Raw genomic sequence first — 21,266 nt, forward strand, 5'->3', positions numbered from 1 at the left:
TAGTCATCTTTCATATTCACATTGATAATTATTAAGGGCTAATGTTAGGGTAATCATTTTTTAAGGGTGGTCATTAAACGTTGACCCTCTCTTTCACACAAATATAATTAGTGTTTAACAAATGGAGCTGTAAGCATATTAACTGTCCAGGTAGGACAGAAAGTAATGAATATTAAATTGTTTATTTAGTCTGTTCTTGTTCTTTATAAGTCAACACATGCTTAAACCTCACTCGGTCATTTCTTGTGTAACTTACTCTCAACAGTAAATTTGCAGCTGGTGTCGGCTCGGCCAACAACCAGTTTGTAGTGTCCTTCATCTGAGGCATAGGTCCTGTTGAAGACCAGACGCTGCTTGGCTCCCTTTGCCACCATCTGGATTCGGTCACTGGGTGTCACCAGTTGGTCATTGTGGTACCATTTGACCGAGCTGATGTCCTGAGCAGAGATCTTGGTCTCCAAGACAACCTTGGTGCCCTCAATGGCTTGAGTGTCCTTCAGTGGGATCAGTACACCGATAGCTGCAATTGAAAATCAAAAGTATTCCTTTTAACATTTTATTTTGGAATTTTTAATTCTCTAAAAAGCAGTATGCGTCTGAGAGGACTTACTTTGAATGACCAGCTTTCCGGAGGTTGAGATCTCCTGAGCAGGAACGACAAATGAGTACATTCCAAAGTCGTCCTTGTGGGTGTCTTCAATCAGGAGCTTGTGGATTTGTCTGTCGATAACAATGTGGACACGGTTGGAGGCTGTGACAGGCTGCCCATTCTTCATCCAGGTTCCTTCAACATTCTCCTGGGAGAACTTCACCTCCAACTGAGCAATATCGCCCTCACAGACCGTCAGGTCTGTCAAAGGCTGCATCAGGGTTACTGGACGCACTGAAACATCAAGAGAAGCCTGTTAGGTACCAGGATACATCAAGAATAAAGATCAGAGAGTCTACTGTTTTTTTACACCCCAGTATATGAAATTTGCAGATGGAAAAATATAGTGAAGATTTAGGTATTATCATTATGAGGTAGGTTGTGGTGCCACAAGTAATCTCATAAGGAGTAATGTCATAAGGATTTATCCTCTGTTGGTGTGCAAGAATGTCAGTGCATTTAATGGCAGATTTTTTTTTTTCAGAGCTAGGGAAAATCCCGTCCAACAGTGACACTGCAGGAAAATCCCCAAGGAAATGAAACTATTTAGGGTTTACCTTTCGGGGACCTCTATAACAAATTTCAAAGGAATCTGACCAATGATTGTCAGTGTTGGATGAATTGACAGATTTTAATGAGATTAGAAAACAGTAAACTGACTGCAAAAGAAAAAATGAGTAAAGACATAGTAAAGACAGTTACTTCCAAAACTCACATTTCATCTTGAGTGAGGCACTTGTCTTGAACTCGCCCACTTTGAAGGTATATTTTCCCTGGTCCTCCTTCTTGACGTCTTTGACAGACAGGGTGTGTCTTCCACGACGGGAGGACATGACGTATTTACTGCTGGGAGATATCAGCTTTTCTCCAAAGAACCAGCTGCCTTCTGCATCCTCACGAGACACAAGACACTCAAATTCTCCGGAGTATGTCTCTGGCACCTCTGTGCTCTCCAGCTGCTTAAGTATCTCCAGGGGAGCTCCTGTTTATTGCATAATACAGGTGGTACATCAGTGTCTACAGTTTTGGTGAAAAGTGAGTCATATATTTGGACATAATGGTAACAGAAATGCACATTTGAAACCTTAGACAAGGCACCAGGGAGCAGATCAAGTGTTAAGTTGTTAGCAAGGACAGTGTCCCCACATATGGTACTTGCATATCAATGCTGTATCTCTTTCATAAGAGAGTGGAAAAACAAAAAGCACATCTGCTCTTATAAAGCATTGACCTAACTTGCCAGATTTAAGGACACTACACCTTAAGGTTTCTAAATAGTGTATACATTTAAAAGTTGTTAGTACACTACAACACAACAATATTTCATAATATTCCCTGCAAGACTAAAAGAGGATTGCAATTTTTTCAATGGAGGCTAAGATTAAGTTTGTTTTTAAGCACCAGTCTGAACCAGTGTTCAGATTTACATCAGTGTCCAGTTGTTAGCAAACCCACCTTCAACATTAAGCTTAGCAGTTGTCCTGACGTCATCATCTATGACCACACAGGTATATTCTGCATCGTCCCTCATGTTAATCATCAGAACAGACAGAAAGTGAACCTTTCTGTCAGAGTGCATCCTGTATTTGTCTCCGGAGAAGATCTCCTCATTGTTCTTCAGCCATTTGACCTTGACAAAAGGCTCGTTGGTCTCACACTCAAAGGTAGCCATAGTGTCCTTCTCCTTGGCGTTGATGTCATCCAACTTCTGTGTGAAGGTGATGACTTGTTTTGCTGCAAAAATGACAACAAAACCTTTGTTAGAAAATACACAACTTGGATGTGGAATTACAGGTACATTTTACAAAGTTGTGTTACCTTGAACTAGCAGGAAAGCATGGCTTGAAGTCTCTCCAGCAGTGTTTGAAGCTTTGACCATGACGCTAGCAGAATCCTCCGCTCTGACATTCCTGATCACCAGTTCACACACGTGATCCTCAGGCCAGTACCAGTAAATACGATCAGACTTCTCCAACTGAACACCATTCTTGAACCACTGACACTCAGGTTCTGGTCTGCCAATGACTCTGACTCTGAACTTGACTTCGTCACCCTGTGCAACTGTCTGGCTTGTAATACGTTCGAGGATCTTTGGAGCTTCCATACTGGCTGAGAGTTTGACCCTCTCTGGTTTTAGAGGTTTAGCTGTAAGTTTGAGGCGCTCCTCCTCCTTCTTCTTCTCAGCCTCCTCCTTTTCCTTGGCACGATGGAGCAGCTCCTCCTTTGTTTTCTTCAGCAGATCCTCATAGGACTCATCCCTCTTACGTGACTTAAGCTCCACCGCGGTGATGGACTCGTAATAGCCCTCCTCAGTCCTGCGCTTGAACTTGCTCCTCAGCTCCTCAGTCTCCTCTGTGGCTTTCTCATGGACGATTCTATGGGCTTTCTTGAGCTTGACCACCTCTTTCAGGTGAGAATCCTCTGCATGTTTCTCAGCCTTCACCACCTCGAATGGTGTTTTTCCAAGCTCAGGTGCAGCCTCAGCTGCCTTAGCCTCAGGAGCACGGCGCAGATGAGTTCTGAAGTCCTCTTTCTCCTTAATCTCCAGCTTCACAGTGTGCTCCGCTGAGCCCAGGTTGTTGTCTGCCATGACTTTGACCTCTCCTGAATCATAGGATTTGATTTCAGTGATTTCCATATAGTAAATACCGTCATAACGAAGTCTGTATCTCTTGCTTTTGCGGATAAGTTGTCCGTTAAGGTACCAGTTAACCTTGGGTGCTGGATAACCGGTCACTCTGCAGCGGAATCGTGCAATGTCACCCTCCATAACACTGACTGGTTCAGGAAGAAGTACAATCTCAGGTTTCAGTTTCTCAGTTTCTTCTTCAGCAGTGACTCCATAGGGTCCTCCCTCATGAGCCATGCGCTCAATCTCATCAATTCTGTGCGCTCCCTTCCTGCCTTCAGGAAGCTGTGATTCTTCAACAAGACCCTTCTCATCCTTGACGATCAGGGTGGCTGAGGTCTGGTCAACTCCAAACTTGTTTGAGGCTCTGCAGGTGATAACGCCACTGTCTCTAGCGTAAGCAACTTCATAGTCAAGGCTGCAGTAGCCAAATTCATTGACCATGCGCAACCTGTTAGCGGCTGCCAGGGGTTTGCCATCATGCAGCCACTCCACCACCATGGTGGGGTCACCAATAGGGGTCAGTCTGCACTCAAAATGAGCTGGACCGAAACGCTTCATGCGAACAGAGGTCAGCTTCTTCTTGAACAGCGGTTTCTGCTGCTTTTCTTTGTCGTAAAGGTCGCCCTCCTCCCACTGCTCTTGACCATATCGTAGATGAAGAGGCTCTACCTCTGGAGGAGTGATTTCTTTGGCTTTGTAGGTTCCTTTGGGAATAATGAGCTTCCTCTCTGGTTCGGGTTCAGCATAGTCCACCTCAACGTTGACTCTGCAGCGAGTCGTGTCTCTACCAGCCTTGTTAATGGCTGTAGCTGTGTACCAGGCACTGTCTGGGCCAGCTGCTGAGGGAATCTGGAATTTGGCCTCTCCTCTGGTTCCTTCAATTCTGGAACATGGATTTCTTATGTTAGAATAGCTTTAATATTTGAGTTTTTTTTACTACACTGAAAAATTACAGTTGCTTTGAGGAATATATTTGTTCCATTCTAACAAATGCAAACTGATTCGATGCTACCTGCCCACTGCCAAATTCTGAAGAGTTTTGTTTGCCTTTGTGTAGTGGCAGCTAACATCTTATTATGTCATCATTATAAAGATCTGAATATCTGTTGTACCTAAAGTTTACTGTCAACATTTTCATTTTTAACACGTACCTGATGTTCGGGTGCTTGTGTGGTGTGATAATGTCACTATTTTTCAGCCAGACAATATCAGGCAGGGGGTTTCCAATGGCTTTAACAGCCAATTCAACCAGAGTTCCCTGCTTTACACTGATGTTCCTCAGCTTGTCAGTGAACTGGGGTCGCACCAAAGTTTCTTTAGCTGAGAAAACAAAAAAAAGAAATTGTCAAGCAACCTCAAAGCCATCAAATGTCCACAGTTATCTTCTATAACAGGTTCAAGTTCACAGAATATCCAAAAATAAACACAATGTTACCATCAACTGTGAGAGTGACGGAGAGGGATGAGCGTCCAGCTCTGTTCTGAGCCACAACCGTCCACTCTCCAGAGTCTTGCGGCATGGCTGGGACAATGATCAATGACTGAGTACCGTCCTCTTTGACCACTATCTTGTGCGTGTAGTCGCTAACCACTTGTTGTCCTAAGAAAGTGATCAACAGATTTTGTGAGACAAGTAAATATTTTTCAAGGACATGGTTCGTGAGCATATCATCTATGTTTTACTCACCGTTGTGGAACCAGTATGTGTCGGGCATGGGTCTGCCGACCACCTTCAGGTCGAACCTGGCCGTTTGCCCCTCAGAGCATTTGTATGAGGAGGGCTTCATGACAAACACAGGTTTGTAGAGTCTTTCCAACTGAGCCTCATCTGTCTCATCAAGCCGGCGGGCGGGAGAACGTCCAGGTGAACGGCTGGAGGAGCGACCAGGAGAGCGGCTCAGAGAACGAGGAGATGTGGACCTAAGGAAGCAGTATTCATCATCAGTACCCAGGTGTTCATGATTCTAAACTTTATATGTATTTCTCTGTCTTTTTAGTGAAACCTTACCTTATCCTCTGCACTGCTGGCTGTGGTGTGTATCTTTGAGGTGGTGCAGCTCCAGATGCCTCCACGTAGAGCTTTCCAGAGCTGACGGCATTTCCTTTCAAGTTGGTAGCAAAGGCGGTGTACACGCCCTCATCCTCAGGCAAAACGACGGGCAAGCGAAGGCTGGCTCGTCCATCCTGAAGAACTTCCATCTGGTAATGGTCGCCAGCTCTGATGCGCTGGCCGTCTTTGTACCAAGCAATCTGGCAGAAGACAGTGTCATTGTCAAACCACTTTGGATTCAATGTGCAATTCCCCAATCTATGTTTATTTTAGTTGAACAAAGCCAATTAAACAGAAAACTAATCAAGTATTCAGTACCTTGGGCAGCGGCATTCCAGCCATCTTGCAGTGGAAAGTGACGCCCATTCCTTCCATGATCCTGTAGTTTTTGACAGGAGTGTCGAAGGCGGGCTGCACGGCCTCTGTGGGGGCAGCAGTCACCATCAACTCTCCATCCTCTGTCACGATCTCTCTGTAGGTAATCTTCATGATGCGGAGCTCAATCTCTTGGATTATCCTCTGCTCGATAGCAGAAAGATGGAATTCCTGCAAATGTGACGAGATGTTTAATGTAACCATGACTATCAAATCACCATCAGTTAATCATTAAAACATGGGTCCTGGTTGCCAGCCAAGTAGTAGGGAGAGCTCTTTTATAGGTTATAGGTATTTCGACTATTTAAACTTATTAATGACTTGACTTAACGCATTGTTTCCTGCATGTCCTTCCACATAGTGCTGTAACCTTTCCCCTGTGATAGCACATTTAAAATGAAGACTATCAACCCAGTAAAGAGGCCAACTACCCCAGGGCCCCTAAACCCTCAGAATTACTGTCTATAATTTGTGGTTATTGGATTAAGGGCAAATTTGTTTGTGACTTTTCACCACTAAATTAAGACGGAAGTCCTGCCTTATTACCTAAAAATAAGGTCTTATCGAAGGGCAGTGTATCAAAAATTAAATGTCTTAATTATCTATGTTTTCCTTTAATCACCATCATGCCTATCCCTGTATAAATCTCTTACCTTTGAAGATGAAAGGACACATACACCATTCTCAGGTGGTGGTGGCAATGGCAGTAAAGTTTGCACCAGTGCCCCCCTAGTGGGTTAATTTGGCCATATAGATAAATATACCAACATTGTCCAAAACTTATTACAAGGCTCCATCTATGACTAATAATGCTCTTACCTGTCCTGAGATAATGGTAGTGGTCATCTGCTCCGTGGTTGTAACAACAACTGGGGGAACATCTCCCACTTTGGGCTCCTGCACCATGGCTGTCACTTCAGTCTTAAAGGATGCTTCCTCTTTCTTCATGTAGGCTTCATATTCCTCTGTTAACAAAACAAAGCATTTTGCGTTATGTGCGCTCAGGCAACTTATTTCACTGACTGAGTTTCCTGACATTCCTGACATAACTTCTCCTCTAGGCTGATCTCTTTTCCTCCTTGCTCACCCGTCTCACTACATCAGGATGGTAGATTTTATTGATGCAAATGGTCACGTACCTTCCTCCAGCAGATTGATGGAGGCTGAGACTTCTCCAAGCTGGTTCTTGGCAAACACAGAGTATTCTCCGGCGTCATCAGCGAAGGTCATGGAGATCTCTAACCTGCACTCTCCAGTCTCCTTCTTGTAGGCAACTTTGTATCTGGTGGACAGTGAAGGATATAGTTATAGTTTATAGTTTACTCAGAGATGACCACTGACCCCTGCAGGCTGCAGTGTTAATTACAGACACGATATGAACAAACCTCATTCGGATAATTATCTATTTTTACATTTTGTCTTGCCAGAAATTGAGCAAAAATTTCAAAGTTTGGCCTAAAGGTGGAGCTTTAGAAACAGTGGATATTATGTTTTTAAATCTGAGACATTTCGATATCAGGTAAGAGCTCATCTTTGGTGCAAGCTCGAGGAAGATGACCAACCACATGCAACAAAGGAAGATATTACATACCTGTATCCGGTAGTGAGTGGTACGCCACTCTTCTTCCAGATGATGTGTGGTTTTGGGCTTCCGCCGACCTGGCATTCAAATATAACACTTCCTCCCTCCACCAGCTTCTGAACAGTAGGTTTCTTAATGAAAAATGGAGCAGCGGCAGCAGCATCTGACTCGGCCACGCTCACCTGAGAAATGGTTTCTTCTTTGGCTTCTTCGGTTACTCTGGAAATAAAAATCTTTTCTTAGTATTTCCATGGCCAAGCTGTACCACTAGCTGCTAGCTATCTTTAAGTCTCAACAATGTAGAAATATACTAATTGAAGAATCTTTTCTTGAGTTGCATTTTGATCAGTGTTGATCAGGTGTAGACTGTTTTTATCAACCTGTATTATATCGGTTTCTCTAGCAAACTTCAAAGGAGCTTTGAGTGACTCACAGTTTCTCTTGAGCAGTTTCAACATGTTCGGTGACGATAGTGATCTCCTCTCTGCTCTCGATGTCCTCAGACACTGAAAAAGGAAGACAGAGTTAGTCTCAATAGGAAGGCACCATGTGGGACTTAGTTACTGTTGCTGTGCCTGCAGTGTGATAATGGAAAGATAAACCAATGTACCAATAGTAAGTAAAGGGGGCAGGACTTAGTAAAGGGTAAATTATAAAATGAAAACAGAAGAGGCCCCACAATGTGACCATGAGGGTCTCAACAAATAACTGCAGGAGGAAGCAGAGAACTTGTATTTGTGAAGTATGCTACAAAACGATAATTCTTTTCTTCATTGCTTTTCCGGCAGTTTTACGGTTGGCACTGACCCTGGACGAGCAGGTAGCAGGAGGTGCTGACTGTTCCCGCCTCATTAGTGGCGGTGCAGGTAAAGCGTCCGCTGTCTTCAGCGAACGCTTCACGGATCACCAGCCGGGCAAATCCACTCTCGTAGCTGATCTGGAAATCAATGGATGTCTCGATCTTATAGTCCTCTCTGAACCACATGATGACGGGGGCGGGGTGACCGCTGATCTGGCACTCCAGTGTCACTGACTCACCCTCTGTCACATTTGTGTTTTTCAAGCCCTACATACAAAAAACAACACTTTTAGAAAATGTCACTTTCCCAAAGCTGCATGGATATACTTTGTGGTTTTGTGGAGGACCATGCTACTTACAGACATCAGTGTGGGTGGGACCACGCCATCACCTGCAGAAGGTACAGCTGCTACTTCCACCACCTGTCATATAGTCACAGATTCATTAGCACAAAAGCTTTTAGCAAAACAATGCACCTTTTTCTAAAATCACCAACATGGACACAACATAACAAACACACAGGACAAGACTTTGAACTTGCTGTTCACATCCAACATGTGAAGAAAAGATGATGCAGCACAGAAAGATGGAGGGGAGGCTGGATGGGCTGAAGAGGTGAGAATGAAGTTGTCAATAGCATCGACCAGCATGTTAATATTTTTATTAGAGTGATATTTATCCTGGATTTTCACAGAAATCAAGAAAACCGGACGTCTGAAAAACTAGACTTCACTGTATACCACAGTGTGAACACAACATTTTCTTTGGCTAGTCTTTAGCCCAATGAGTAGTGGGGATACAAATATAAAGTTTGGTGCTAGGGTCACTGAAACCAAAAGCATTCAGGCTCTGGGGAGCTCTGCCCCTTTGATTTGATATTTCCTAAAGTTGATTTTTTGGCCAGTTAGTGGCACTACAATAAAAACCAGAGGTCATTTAAAATATTGGTAATCATCATGTGAATACCACAAAAGCACTCAGGCCAACAGCTGTTGAGATCTCCTGCTCTTTACTTAAGTCTTTGATAGATGAAAACACTGATTCTTTATGTGTGGTTTGGTTTATAGAAGTTATCTGACCTGCATCTACTCATCAGGTTTTCTTGTCCTGTTCAGGTCCAGCCCAAGAAAACCGGATTACAAACCTGGACTGCCCAGTCCTCATATACTCTCTCCATGCCCCCCGAGCTCACCACCCCCCTCTGTAACTCAGTGCCAAGACGACTCTGATATTTTTCAGAGAAGTCTTTGAACGGTGGAGGGATGGGCTCTGGCGTCACTCTGGTCTCTGCCACTCTACATGGACTGGGAGACTTGACAGGCCTGATGATCTTTCTAGCCGCGGCGGAGGATGAAGATAACTCTTTCTGCAGAGTGGCGATGGCTGAGCCAGCGATGGAAACCTGATCGACCCAAAGAGGAGGAACAGCCACACCATCATCAAAAGAATACGTTGGTTTGTTTGATTGGTTTGTGTTAAACCACAGCACAGGGAGAGGTCTACAGTTTATTAGTTATATTAAAACTACGATGGGGAAATGAAGGGAGTTTTAAATAAAGCTGGATTAATAAGTGGTTTACTGGATTAAGTGTTTATTGATTAAGGGAGCGAAGAACAACAAGGTTAAAGGTGGATTCATTGTGTTATTTTATAGACATTATTTTATCACTTTTACACAGCAGTTCAGAACAAGTTCAGGCAAGCAGTAATAACCAATGGACTGTTTGCTAAACCCTTCTTCCAAACAGCAATAATCCAATCATATCTTAACAGTGTACATGGAGCTCTAATCAGAGATGCTCCCGGTACAAGCAGTATGCAGTGTTGAGTAATTTTGACAATCAAAAACAGAAAAACCCTTTCTTTACTACCTATCTATTCTGATCTTTATTGGATTTTGAGAAGTATTAGATTTATCAAACTCCTTACTAATACAATACTAACCTATAATAATGTGCACTGCAATATTAGAACAATGCTGTTTCTTTATTTCCATGTCCACTACACAACATCATGTATATAGCCATCAAGTGCATACTTACAACCCCTTGCTTAAAATGGGTCCCCTGGAAACATTTCAAAATTAAGTTTTGAACCAATTCAGGAGTTGGCTTCAATAAATTGTCAGGTTTGATACAGGTGATCAGATCTGTTAGTTACAGTAGTTAATTCAGCAAACTGATAATTAGCTGCTTTCAAGCTGGATTGCACCAACAAGGTTTAATTTAATCCAAAAGTAGCTCTATTCAGAGTTTAGTAGAACTAGGTTTAAAATGAGGCCAAGCTCTGTTGCACCAATTCAAATTAAACTCGGTTTAGTAAAGCCAAGTTTATTTATTTAAACAGAATTTAAACTGAGTTTAATCAATAGGGACAAGTGTGCATTTCAAAATTAAAATAATTAAATAATACGTATAAATAATGTGCATGCTGTCAGGACCTAGTAAGAGAGGGGCCAAAACGTCACATTGGTGCAAGATAGCTAAAGAATTGCTAGTTTAACAGCCCTCCTGAAGGCTTCGGCAGAGGAGCTGAAATGTTTCCTCCTTTGAGTAAGTTGGAGTTGGAATATCGGTGGTACAGCACCGTTTCTATCTCTGCCATGATTAACAGTTGGCCCAATCCCCCTGTTCAGCTTCAAAATAGTGTCCTTTGTGAACTGGTATATTGACAAAAATTCATCATAAAACTCAAGTGGGTTCAGTCTGTCTCTAAATTTTCTTTGAGGAACTCGATTTTGATCAATCCATCTCAAAAACACAGCCATTGTTAGCAACAGTAACTAAGGGGGGCGGGGCTTAGTGAAGGGTCAGTCACAGATTGGATTATTGACTAAAATATATTTTGTGTTATTTCAGCATTGAATTAAAGTGTTATTTGTCAGTCCACATATTTTAAGTTTCCCTCTGTCTGTGCAGATTATTTTCTACTGCTTGCCTGATGTTGCCTCTCTTACCTCAGAGCTAGACTCAGGTTTTGGGACAGAAACTTTAGAAACTGTGAAATGTGGAACTGGGGACGGGGCGAGACCAGTGTCCACGTGGGAGGAGATTTCTGTCGCTCTCTGAATCTGGAGTAACCAACAGAGTTCACAAGAGCGTTACAACCTCAGGAAGAGTGTAAGACAATATATATGGACAGTATATAAATGAACACAAATATAAATGTTTAGAATATTACTTTTTTCCTGTAAGTATTGCAGTTAATGACGAGGTTATCAAGAAATTTATCTTAAAGCACTGGCAAATAATTTTGCTTATTTTCTAGAAGTTTCACTCACAACATGATTTTATTTTACAGTCATTTGACACATCTGTCATCATTGAGGACATGTGAGAGTCAGTATCGTCTCTTCATCGACATTTGAGATTATGTCGTTGTTGGAAAAATTGTGATACTTTATGAGAAACATAACCATCTTAAAGGAAAACTGTATTATCTCTTCTTTTCTAGTCTCTATTGCAGTTTCAGCGGCTCTTCTTTCTGTCTGCGGTTGCATAAGATGTCTACGAGGACTTAGCCAAAGGCTGATTGATACCGCCATGACAAAAACTATGATGTACCAACACATACCAACTGATGAGGATGATGAAAGTATTGTATAAAAAAAGTGCCTTGTGATGATGGGTGAACGAACTATGAAGTACACTATGAAAATCTGTGAAGAAGAGTTTTTATTTACTAGAGGTTCATAAAGTACTAACAGGAGGGAAATGTTGGAAAAATTGTGATACTTTATGATAATCATAACCATCTTAAAGGGAAACTGTATTATCCTGAATGGAACTTTTTATTATTGTGTCTACTTTTAAGACAGGTGTTGTCAGAGAGGAGCGCAGTGACCTTCGTTGTTCTTCTTCACTGTCATCATTAGCTATGATAAGGCATGAATCGAGTCTCTATTGTGTCTTTCTCATTTCAGCAAAGATGTGAGGTCAGTCTCATATGTTCTGTGTATAAATTCTGTGTGAATCTTATATTCTTTGAACATTTGCACTGCGAGCTCTTGTGTGTAACTTGTTCCCTTGCTGCAAGAATAAATATCCTACTCTTGTGAATTTTCAGACGGTGTTCCTGAGTTTATTTGATAATTTACTTAATAGTCGTTGTTTATAGGTTGTGTTATCATTTATATGTCAACACCAGGGAGTCCACTATGGTCTTTAAAAGTGTTCCACTGTTACATAATATCTAATTGACCTCATAGAACCATTGCATTGTTGTGACAGAATCTCAACATTTTCATGAAACCTGAAAAATTGTTTGCCAGTGTGGTAAAACAAGATTCTGAATAAAAGTAAATCTTGTTTCTGTGTTTGTTGGTGCTGAGGCCTATCTAACCTGAGGCAGTGCCAGGGTTGGTTCAGGAGCAAACGCCTGAGCAGTAGTAAGCATTTGGCCAGCCTGCACTCTTGTTGTTGTCCATCCGGCTTGATACTGTTCATCAGCAGCCGTGGAGGCGGCAGCGGCGGCGGTGGCGATGCCCTGCTGCCTTAATTCTGCCTCCACGGCCTCCTCCTCTTCAGCTCGACCGCCCTCGACATGCATGGGCTGACGTACACGAGCCAGGTCAACGGCGGCAACCACTTTGGCCACCGCCCCGGCTCTTTTCCCTCCCCCAGCCTGGAGACACAACCAGCAGCACATAGATTTCAGGACATCCATGGCAGGACGGCGGTACAGAGACAGGTAGGTGGACATGTCTTCATTTTAGTAATTACATCCCTCAAATTATTCATTTGTGCACTTGAAATACTCGATTAATTGCCTCCCTTAACACCATCTTCAACTTGCCTCCATCTGTCCTACCACCTCCAAACGTACGATTTTCATTTAAAGGAGTAGTTCCACATTTCTTGAAATACTTTATTTCCACCTCTTCTGCATGTTTTAAACGGGAGTTACATTAACGCTTCTTCAAGTCTCTATGCTAAGCTAGGCTAACCATGGCCGGACTCCAGATGTCCAGCTGAAAGGCAACAGTTTAAAGTATTCAAGGGCATGAATGACTAAAACAAGGGAACAGAATAAATTAATTGATGCGTAAAAGTGTTAGGGGATGAATTATCAATCTCAATAAATATTTTTATGAATATTTTACCCTTCAACATCCGCCTGTCTCTGTAAAGACACCAAAACTGATGGAGTACCTGTACACCTACAGCAGTATCACTGTTACTGAAACCTGGACCAGATCATAATCCTGGTAGTTGTGAACACATATCTGTCCACTGTCAGAGAAACAGCAGTCATGATAATAGTCTATAATTTATCCATGGGAGGTCATGGACAGGATACTGGTGTGTGTGTAAATGTACTCATGTTCATCTGATGAGGACAACACATGCTCATCTGTTTGACATGCAGTAAATAAAACTGTAAAATCAGCTGAAAGGAAACAAACATGAATAGAGGAATAACTGCAGGTCAAGAGAAGTGACATGACCACAACCACCCTGTGGGCAACAACTCAAAAAAAGATTCTGTGAACGTGCTCAAAAAAGAAGAGGAGCGACTGTGCTGCATCAAGAAATACCTGCTCCTCAGGCTGCTGCACCGCCGGGCAGCCATCTTGGTTTGCATCATCCTCGAGCCGAAAACCTGATGGACTCTCTTCAGACCAACCGGGCCAGATGTCTCGGTTATGACGTCTTGAATTGAGGAGGATGTGCTCTCCGTTTGAAACAGGTGACGAGTCTTCGCAGTTAAAGACAGACGAGAGATCTTCACTGATGCATGACGGACTGAAACACGGCTCACACTCTGATATCATCACATGACTCTCAGAAGCCCCACAATCTGCTTCGATGGAAGTTGCATCTCTGTCATCAAAACTTTCCCAATCACCTCCCAGACCTGTGCTAAACTCATCACCGTTCGAGTTCAGATGATGAGAATGATGCAAGTTAGGGTGACATGTCATCTCTTCGTGGCTCGTAATGCTGTCGTCCATTCCCTCTGCATTCTGGGTAAAATCCGAGTCATCTTGTCTTCCAAATGATTCAGAATCCATGTTGATAGTTTGAGGCTGATAACCAAATGAAAAAGTTCACTTTGACGTTCTGGTTTTAAGTTGTGATCAGATGAAGTGGTTGAGAAAGTGTCACAAAGCAAGAAGCAGCAAGAACATTCATACTGAAGAGATGGAAAAGAGATGGAAGAGGCCGGACTGTAGGACGGATGAGTTAAAGATGAGATTCACTGTTTTTCAACCCAAACCTTCGAACCAGACATTTCATCTGACATACATTTAAAAAGAATCCTTCTATCCATCCATTTTCTTTTACTTATGTGTGGTCGGGTCATGGAAGCAGCAGTCTAAGCGGGGTTTTCAGGATGTCCCTCTCTCCAGCAACACTTTCTAGCTCCTTTTGAGGGACCCCGAGGCGTACCCAGGCCAGATGGGATATGTAGTCCCTCAAGCGAGTTCTGGGTCTACCCTGGGGTCTCCTCCCAGTTGGACGTGCCAAATCCTCCAAAGGAAGGCGCCCAGGAGGATCCTAATCAGATAACCGAACTACCTCAATCGGCTTTTTTGACGTGAAGGAGCAGCAACTCTACTCCAAGCGTCTGTACTGTCTCTAAGGCTGAGCCCAGAAACCCCGCAGAGGAAACTCATTTTGACCATTTGTAACCACAATCTCATTCTTTTGGTCACTACCCAGAGCTCATGACCCCAGGTGAAGGTCGGAATAAAGATTGACTGGTAAATCGAGAGCTTTGCCTTCCGGCTCAGCTCCCTCTTCACCAAGTCCGCATTACTGCTGATGCTGCAACGAACAATAATATGAAAGACAAATTATAAAAATGGGATTTCAGTGATGAAATTCGTACAGTGCAGTGGTTAGCGCTGTCGCCTCACAGCAAGAAGGTTCCGGGTTCGAGTCCCGGCTCGGCCATGGGATCTTTTTGTGTGGAGTTTGCATGTTCTCCCCGTGCCAGTGTGGGTTCTCTCCGGGTTCTCCGGCTTCCTCCCACAGTCCAAAGACATGCAAAATGGGGACTAGGCTAATTGGATACTCAAAATTGACCATAGGTGTGGCTGTGAGTGTGAATGGTTGTCTGTCTCTATGTGTTTGCCCTGCGATGGACTGGCGACCTGTCCAGGGCGGGGTGCCTCTCGCCCGAAAAGATGCTGGGATAGGCTCCAGCCCCCCCGCGACCCTACTAGAGGAGGATAAGCGGTAGAAAATGGATGGATGGAAATTCGTACAGAGTACCCAGAGAGGTCAGCAGGACCCCTTTGGTCTGATTAAAGGAGATCTGGGTTGAAAAACAGTGAAAGTTTTGGAGCAGTGGGATTAGATGATGGACATGTTTGTTACAGCTTCTTTTGCTGTTGCCATGAGCACAGGGCTGATCGTTGGTCACACAGCAATGTTTGTGTTGTCGTCATCTTGCTGCCTCTGAATGTTGGTTAGTCACATTGAAACAGTGAGACAGTACTTCAAGTTTCCTTGTGTTGCGGTGTAACGAGACCGCCAGAGAGGTTCAGACCACCTGGATGAAAAGATGTCGTCATGTTGTGTCACATGTGACAACTGAAAGTTCAGCAGTGACGCTCAGGAGCAGTTTGTTCAACAAAAAGGAGGACGGTCTAAAGGAGTTAATGTCTTGGGTGGATGAAAACCTCTGGAGGTGGAGGTCACAACTTAATATGATGAAGCTCCAACACGATGCTGAAGGTAAAACTGCAGCTAAGAACTAAAATGTTGGATCTGTTGGATACTACAGGAAAATCTTTACGGATGTTTTATAAAAACACAGTTTTAGAAAGTGTGTCCTACACCGTCCGTCCTCCATGTCTCTCAAACTGCTCCTTGGACTCGTTGACCATCAGGTGACAATATGGATCCCCGGACCCCTTGTGGCCCCTCCCTCACCTCTTTGACCCCGGTGACCTGCTGCTCCCAGTGCTGCTCCTGGCCCAGCTGGGTGACAGTGCTGCTGGTCATACTGGTCATACTGGTCATACTGGTCATGCTGGTGTAGCTGGCCTCGGCCATGTAGTCTCCCTGCTTCCAGGGTGGCAGGACATCAGCGCCGACAGCCACCTGTTTGCGCGTGGTGATGGGAGACTTGACCGGCCTGATTGGGGAGACTGAGAGTCTTGAAGTGGGAGAGGCAGGCCTGCAGACAGGGGAGGGAGGTCACGTTACAGGCCTGCCAGAGGGCCAAGCTCCAATAACACCATCGCCCCGTTCGCTCATCTGAACGTCACTGAGCTACTCCAGATTTCACACTGACTCTCTACAAACAGCAAAATAATCCTCTGAAACTTTGACTGTAAATTCTCAAATAAAAGCTGGTGGCTATTGTGGCCCTGAGCGGTAGAATACAACAACACATTTCTGAAACAATGTATTAAAATAAAATCTAAATAAACAAAAGCCAGCATGACCAGAAAAGGCTCCATCCACCTGACTGGTGTGGGCGTGGGCGCCTTCACGTGTCTGACGGGTGATGGTGACTGTTGCCGTCCTCCGGTCACCTTGGCGACCAGCGAGTGCTGGGTCGGGGACTTGGATGTGGGTTTTGGAGGAACTCTGGGCGGAGTCTTGTGAGCCAGCTGCTGAGTCAGCTCGGCGCCCTCCACCTGCATCTGCATCATGGCGGAGGCCTGGAAACTGGCCTCCATCCTCTGAGGGGAGATGAGATGGATGTCTCATACTTAAAATTTACTTATTCTGTGTAGTGATTATTTAAAATTGAGTGTTTGTACCTTTTCCACTCTGGTCTGACGGGATTGTGAAATCTGAGAGGTTGAAATCACTGTCTTGGTTTTCTTAGCTGGAACGGCTTCTTCACCTGAAAACACAGGTGTGGATCAAATTCATGTAATTATCAGCATCATCTCACTGTCAGCATATTATAATGTTCTCTGAATCACATGGTTACAACTCAAATGTATATACAGTGTTTTTTCAATAGATTGATGTCGTTATTTTATTTTAATTTATTAGGTCCAGTGTTGAAAATCTTATTCAATTAGAGGTAAACAATTCTTATATTTAATTTCTATTTTATTAACAATAATTTGATGGTCCTGAAAGATACTTCACAAAATAATAATAAGAGAGAAAGAAAATAAATTTGTTTTCTTCTTATTTGACAGAAAATCACACAATGATTCTCATTCTGTTTTCAAATCCAGCTGAATTTCCCTTTAAATTTTGAGAATTTCACTTCCTTCTTCCATTTTGGCAAAAACACACCTGAGAAAATAAAGTTGACACATTTCTATAAAACAAATTGGTGTTTTGGATTGAATTTGGCTTGAGTGGTATCAGCCAATCATGTTATATATATATTTTTTTTAAATCTAAACTTTAACATGGGGATCAACCACCACCAGGAGGGTTTGTTGGAAACACACTGTACAATTTGGGCTTTGCTGAAGCTAGGTGCTAAGCTAAGCTAACCCCTGAACCTGCCTCTGTACTGAACTGGACTCTCAGGAAGCTAACTCCAAGATTTCTCATCTTTTAGGTATGAATTTGATTTAGTTGCTACAACGGTTAAAAATATCAGACAGTTTAAAAGTCCTCACCCTGAACCAGCAGTTCTGCGGTGGAGGTGGCCCGTCCACTGCTGTTGGTAGCGGTCACAGAATAAGTCCCAGAATCCTCTGGGAAGGCCTCAGCGATCAGCAGACTGTACAGGTCTCCGTCCTGGAGAATCCTGAAGTCGGCCGAGCTCTGGATCTCGGCTCCCTCTCTGTAGAACTTGACCACAGGTGCGGGGATACCTGTAACTCGGACGTCCAGCCTCACCTGGCTGCCCTGTCTCACTGTGGAGCTCTGCAGTCTCTGTAGGAAGCTGGGAGGCGCCGTCTCCGCTGAGTAGGAAAGTGTCGATGTTTCGTTATATCGTGACTCCTGTCAGATGCTAATCAGTACTGATACACTGGAACACCACGTTTATAAATGTGTACTTTGTAAGAACTGTCCGTACACAAGCCAGAAACAAAGACAAAAATAAAACCATGTCTCTGTTTTGGAACGAGTTCAGTAAAAAAAAAAAGGTACAGGTATAAAAGGTAAAAGTATTTTTGTATTAACCCACTTCATGTTCTCACCTGTAACCAGGAGTTTCAGTCTACCTGCGGCCTCACCTGTAACAAGGAGTTCGGCGGTGCTTGTGGCTTGTCCAGCGCCGTTGGTGGCTCTGACAGAAAATCTTCCGCTGTGTGCGGCGGTCACAGCGGGGATCCTCAGAACAGCGCGGCCGTCGCTGAACGAGATCTGAACGCCGGGCAGAGCGGCGGCGGAAAGAACCTGGCCATCACGGAACCAGCTCACCTCAGGAACTGGAGAACCTGCAGAGGAGAGAGGAGCCAGACCGGTCTAACTTACAGGTAAACTGATGGCGGACACTGTCAAATGAATTATTTCAGTTTGTTTCTATTCAACTTCCGACTTGAAATTTGATTTTTCAGGTTAAATATTCTCTGATTTAAAAGGTTTGAGAATAAATTTAAACACTAAAGTTTAAACTTGTTGAAAAATATAAGAAATATTTTATCTCAAGAAATATTTTATCACAAATATAAATAATATTTTAATGTCAGAATTTGTTGAAAAATATTTGATTTTAATCTCAGAACAGAATTATAGTTTAGTTAGATTTAAAAACAAATCTCGTGAATGTGATATTCAAGTTAATGTACGGAAGCCGAGAACGGCCATGCCCCTTTTTTATTTTTGCACTGTTTTTTTCTTTTTTTTGGCACTCGTTATAACGACTTATTATTTCGTTATCTCGATATAACGAAGGTCAGGTGTGATGATTGTGTGCTGGATCGGACCATCCTCATTTCAGTCCACGAGCTGCCACCGGCTGCTTCAGCTAAGGTAATGTTAACGTTAACAACATTTATTCAACCGGAAGCAGCCGGTGGCAGCAATCATCACACCTGACCTTTGTTATATCGAGATAACGAAATAATAAGTCGTTATAACGAGAAAACAGTGCCAAAAAAAAGAAAAAAACTGTTCAAAAATAAAAAAGGGGCATGGCCGTTCTCGGCTTCCGTATTAATGTTTAAGGATGATATGATTCTTTTTTAAATAATACTAAAATCTTAGATTTTTTATCTTATTGATAATAAAATTTGACTAACATCAAACGTAAAATAAAAAAATCAGTTCCTGAGGAGTTTAAATCTCAGATTAAAGTTCTGTCTGGGAAAAAAAGAGTCAAAAGTCAAAAGTTTAAGAAAAAAAACGGACCAATATAAGAAATTTATTTTTTCAATAAAAATTTATGAAGGAATTTAATTGAAAAAACTTCAGAAATTGTAATTGGTAAAGTTTGGGATTAATTCAAGATTAATAAAGTCAAATGTCTGTTTAAAACTAAATGTGAGTTTAGGTTGAAATTTACAGAAACATGTGAAAACATCTTTACAGTCAGTGAATCACATAAACAAACACAGAAAGTCACATCTACACAAACTGAGATGTTTCAGAGAGAAAAGTCCAGTCTAGAAAGGTTCTGGTCTGGACGAGTCCAGATGTTTCTTACCACTAACTTGAGCCTCGAACGTGGCGGCACTACCCTCTAGTGCCACGACGCTCTGTAGCGGCTGTGTGAACGTTGGTGCTTGTGTTGACATGATGCTCGGCAGCCTGCAGCACAAAGACACAAACAAAGTGATTAATGAAATGTTTGTTAATCATCAGCTGATCCCAGCAGGAGGCACGACTCGGTCCAGGAGACACAGGAGCAGACACCATCATCCTATTAACCCTTCTCTCCATAAATAGACACCTGCATCTGTCAAGGCTCAGGTTACAGTCTCCCAAAGATTCATGGGAGCTGTAGTTGTTGATGCTTTGACTCCATGGCACTGAAGAATCCTTGATTAGAGGATCAGACAGATTCAGTGGATCAGCTGATCTCTCTGTTTTCGCTGCAGACTGGAAAAGCTCCAGTCCAGCAGCAGAGGTGGAGATATCCTGAGACTGCAGGTCACGTTTCCCATAATGCACCGGGATAGTGTCTTTGAACAGAGCCTCGTTGCCTGATAAACAACCACATCTTAAAAGTTCACACTCACACAGTGGAAACAGGAAATTCAAAATGAATCATGAAGACATGAAACGTCACGTGATGAGGAGGCTGAACCTTCATCACAGGAACACAGTAAACAAAGTGCAACATCATGTTCTCCATCGTCTGAGCTTTGACTGGATCTGTTAACTGTGGTTTATTGGCAGCGACTCATATTCACACAGACACAGCTCAGGGTTTTATTTTGAAGGTTTTCTGTACATACTGACATCTCAATGACATCATCGGGGAGCAGGACTAACCAAGACCTATATGCCATTGACTGAACACATCGTAACCATGGATTCAAGGAACTGAAAAAACAACCTGCGGCCACATTGCTCCTGTGGGGTGACATCATGTGATGAACCTCAGAGTCATGTGATCAGGAAACACTCACACCACCTGCTCCAGACCATGAGTGACACGTGTCGTTGTCATGACGTCCAACATGAGTCTCTGAACCAGACACTGCAGCTTCACTCAGCACAGAGACAGAGACAGGGGTAAGACAGGTGAGCCGGCCAGGATCTATAAAGGTCAGGGGGCGGGGTTTGAGATCTGACCCGAGATCTGATCTCAGATGTGACCCGAGATCTGCCCTGAGATCTGAACCAGGTTATTTGAGTTTATAGATGAGCTGAAGTCAAGTTCAGTCTGTTTCTATTTCAATGACATCTTCAGTCTTTTTAAAACTTTTACTTCTAAGAGAAGTATATTATTTTAAAGTAAAGACAATAAATTAAAAGTTAAAATAATGTCATTTTTTTACCTATATGTCATGACATGTTCCTCTGATCATTGTGACAGTTAAATGATAAAAAGAAGGAATCAGTTGAAAACTCAGTGACTATCAGACACCAAACCTCTGACTGAACGTTAAATCTTCATGTTTCAGCTTGATTGAACAAAATGAAAAATGACAACACGAACAACAACAACAACAACAACAACAACAACAACAAACACAGAGTGAGTCTGTGATCAAATCAATTTGTTTCTGTTTTCCTTAAAGACAAACAGCTTCGTAAAACTGTCGTAAAAGCTTCTGGAAGGTTTCACTGCACGTGTGAACAGGAGGGGGGCAGGGGTTTTTAGGGCCCCCTGCCACCTACCCACCTCCAC

At 43.0% G+C, this 21,266-nt stretch overlaps 1 protein-coding gene across 1 annotated transcript in view; it reads right to left on the bottom strand.

Annotated features, from left to right (window-relative positions):
- The window catches only part of LOC111655510 (titin-like), a 174,811-nt gene that overhangs the window by 150,475 nt on the left and 3,070 nt on the right, over window positions 1-21,266 (bottom strand). Inside the window, 25 exon segments of the mRNA XM_087174153.1 lie at window positions 257-520; window positions 611-883; window positions 1,365-1,631; window positions 2,105-2,383; window positions 2,468-4,164; window positions 4,433-4,601; window positions 4,717-4,881; window positions 4,969-5,201; window positions 5,290-5,531; window positions 5,650-5,877; window positions 6,526-6,671; window positions 6,846-6,988; window positions 7,298-7,507; window positions 7,722-7,794; window positions 8,096-8,354; window positions 8,447-8,509; window positions 9,232-9,489; window positions 11,044-11,157; window positions 12,429-12,710; window positions 15,971-16,217; window positions 16,508-16,728; window positions 16,810-16,895; window positions 17,638-17,925; window positions 18,202-18,405; window positions 19,614-19,717. Coding sequence (XP_087030279.1) covers window positions 257-520; window positions 611-883; window positions 1,365-1,631; window positions 2,105-2,383; window positions 2,468-4,164; window positions 4,433-4,601; window positions 4,717-4,881; window positions 4,969-5,201; window positions 5,290-5,531; window positions 5,650-5,877; window positions 6,526-6,671; window positions 6,846-6,988; window positions 7,298-7,507; window positions 7,722-7,794; window positions 8,096-8,354; window positions 8,447-8,509; window positions 9,232-9,489; window positions 11,044-11,157; window positions 12,429-12,710; window positions 15,971-16,217; window positions 16,508-16,728; window positions 16,810-16,895; window positions 17,638-17,925; window positions 18,202-18,405; window positions 19,614-19,704 — 6,502 coding nt within the window. The 5' untranslated portion in view covers window positions 19,705-19,717.

Source organism: Seriola lalandi, unplaced genomic scaffold (genome assembly GCF_002814215.2).
Source record: "Seriola lalandi dorsalis isolate HSWRI2012SDOR001 ecotype SW California unplaced genomic scaffold, Sedor1 jcf7180002054321, whole genome shotgun sequence".
Lineage (NCBI taxonomy): Eukaryota > Metazoa > Chordata > Actinopteri > Carangiformes > Carangidae > Seriola > Seriola lalandi.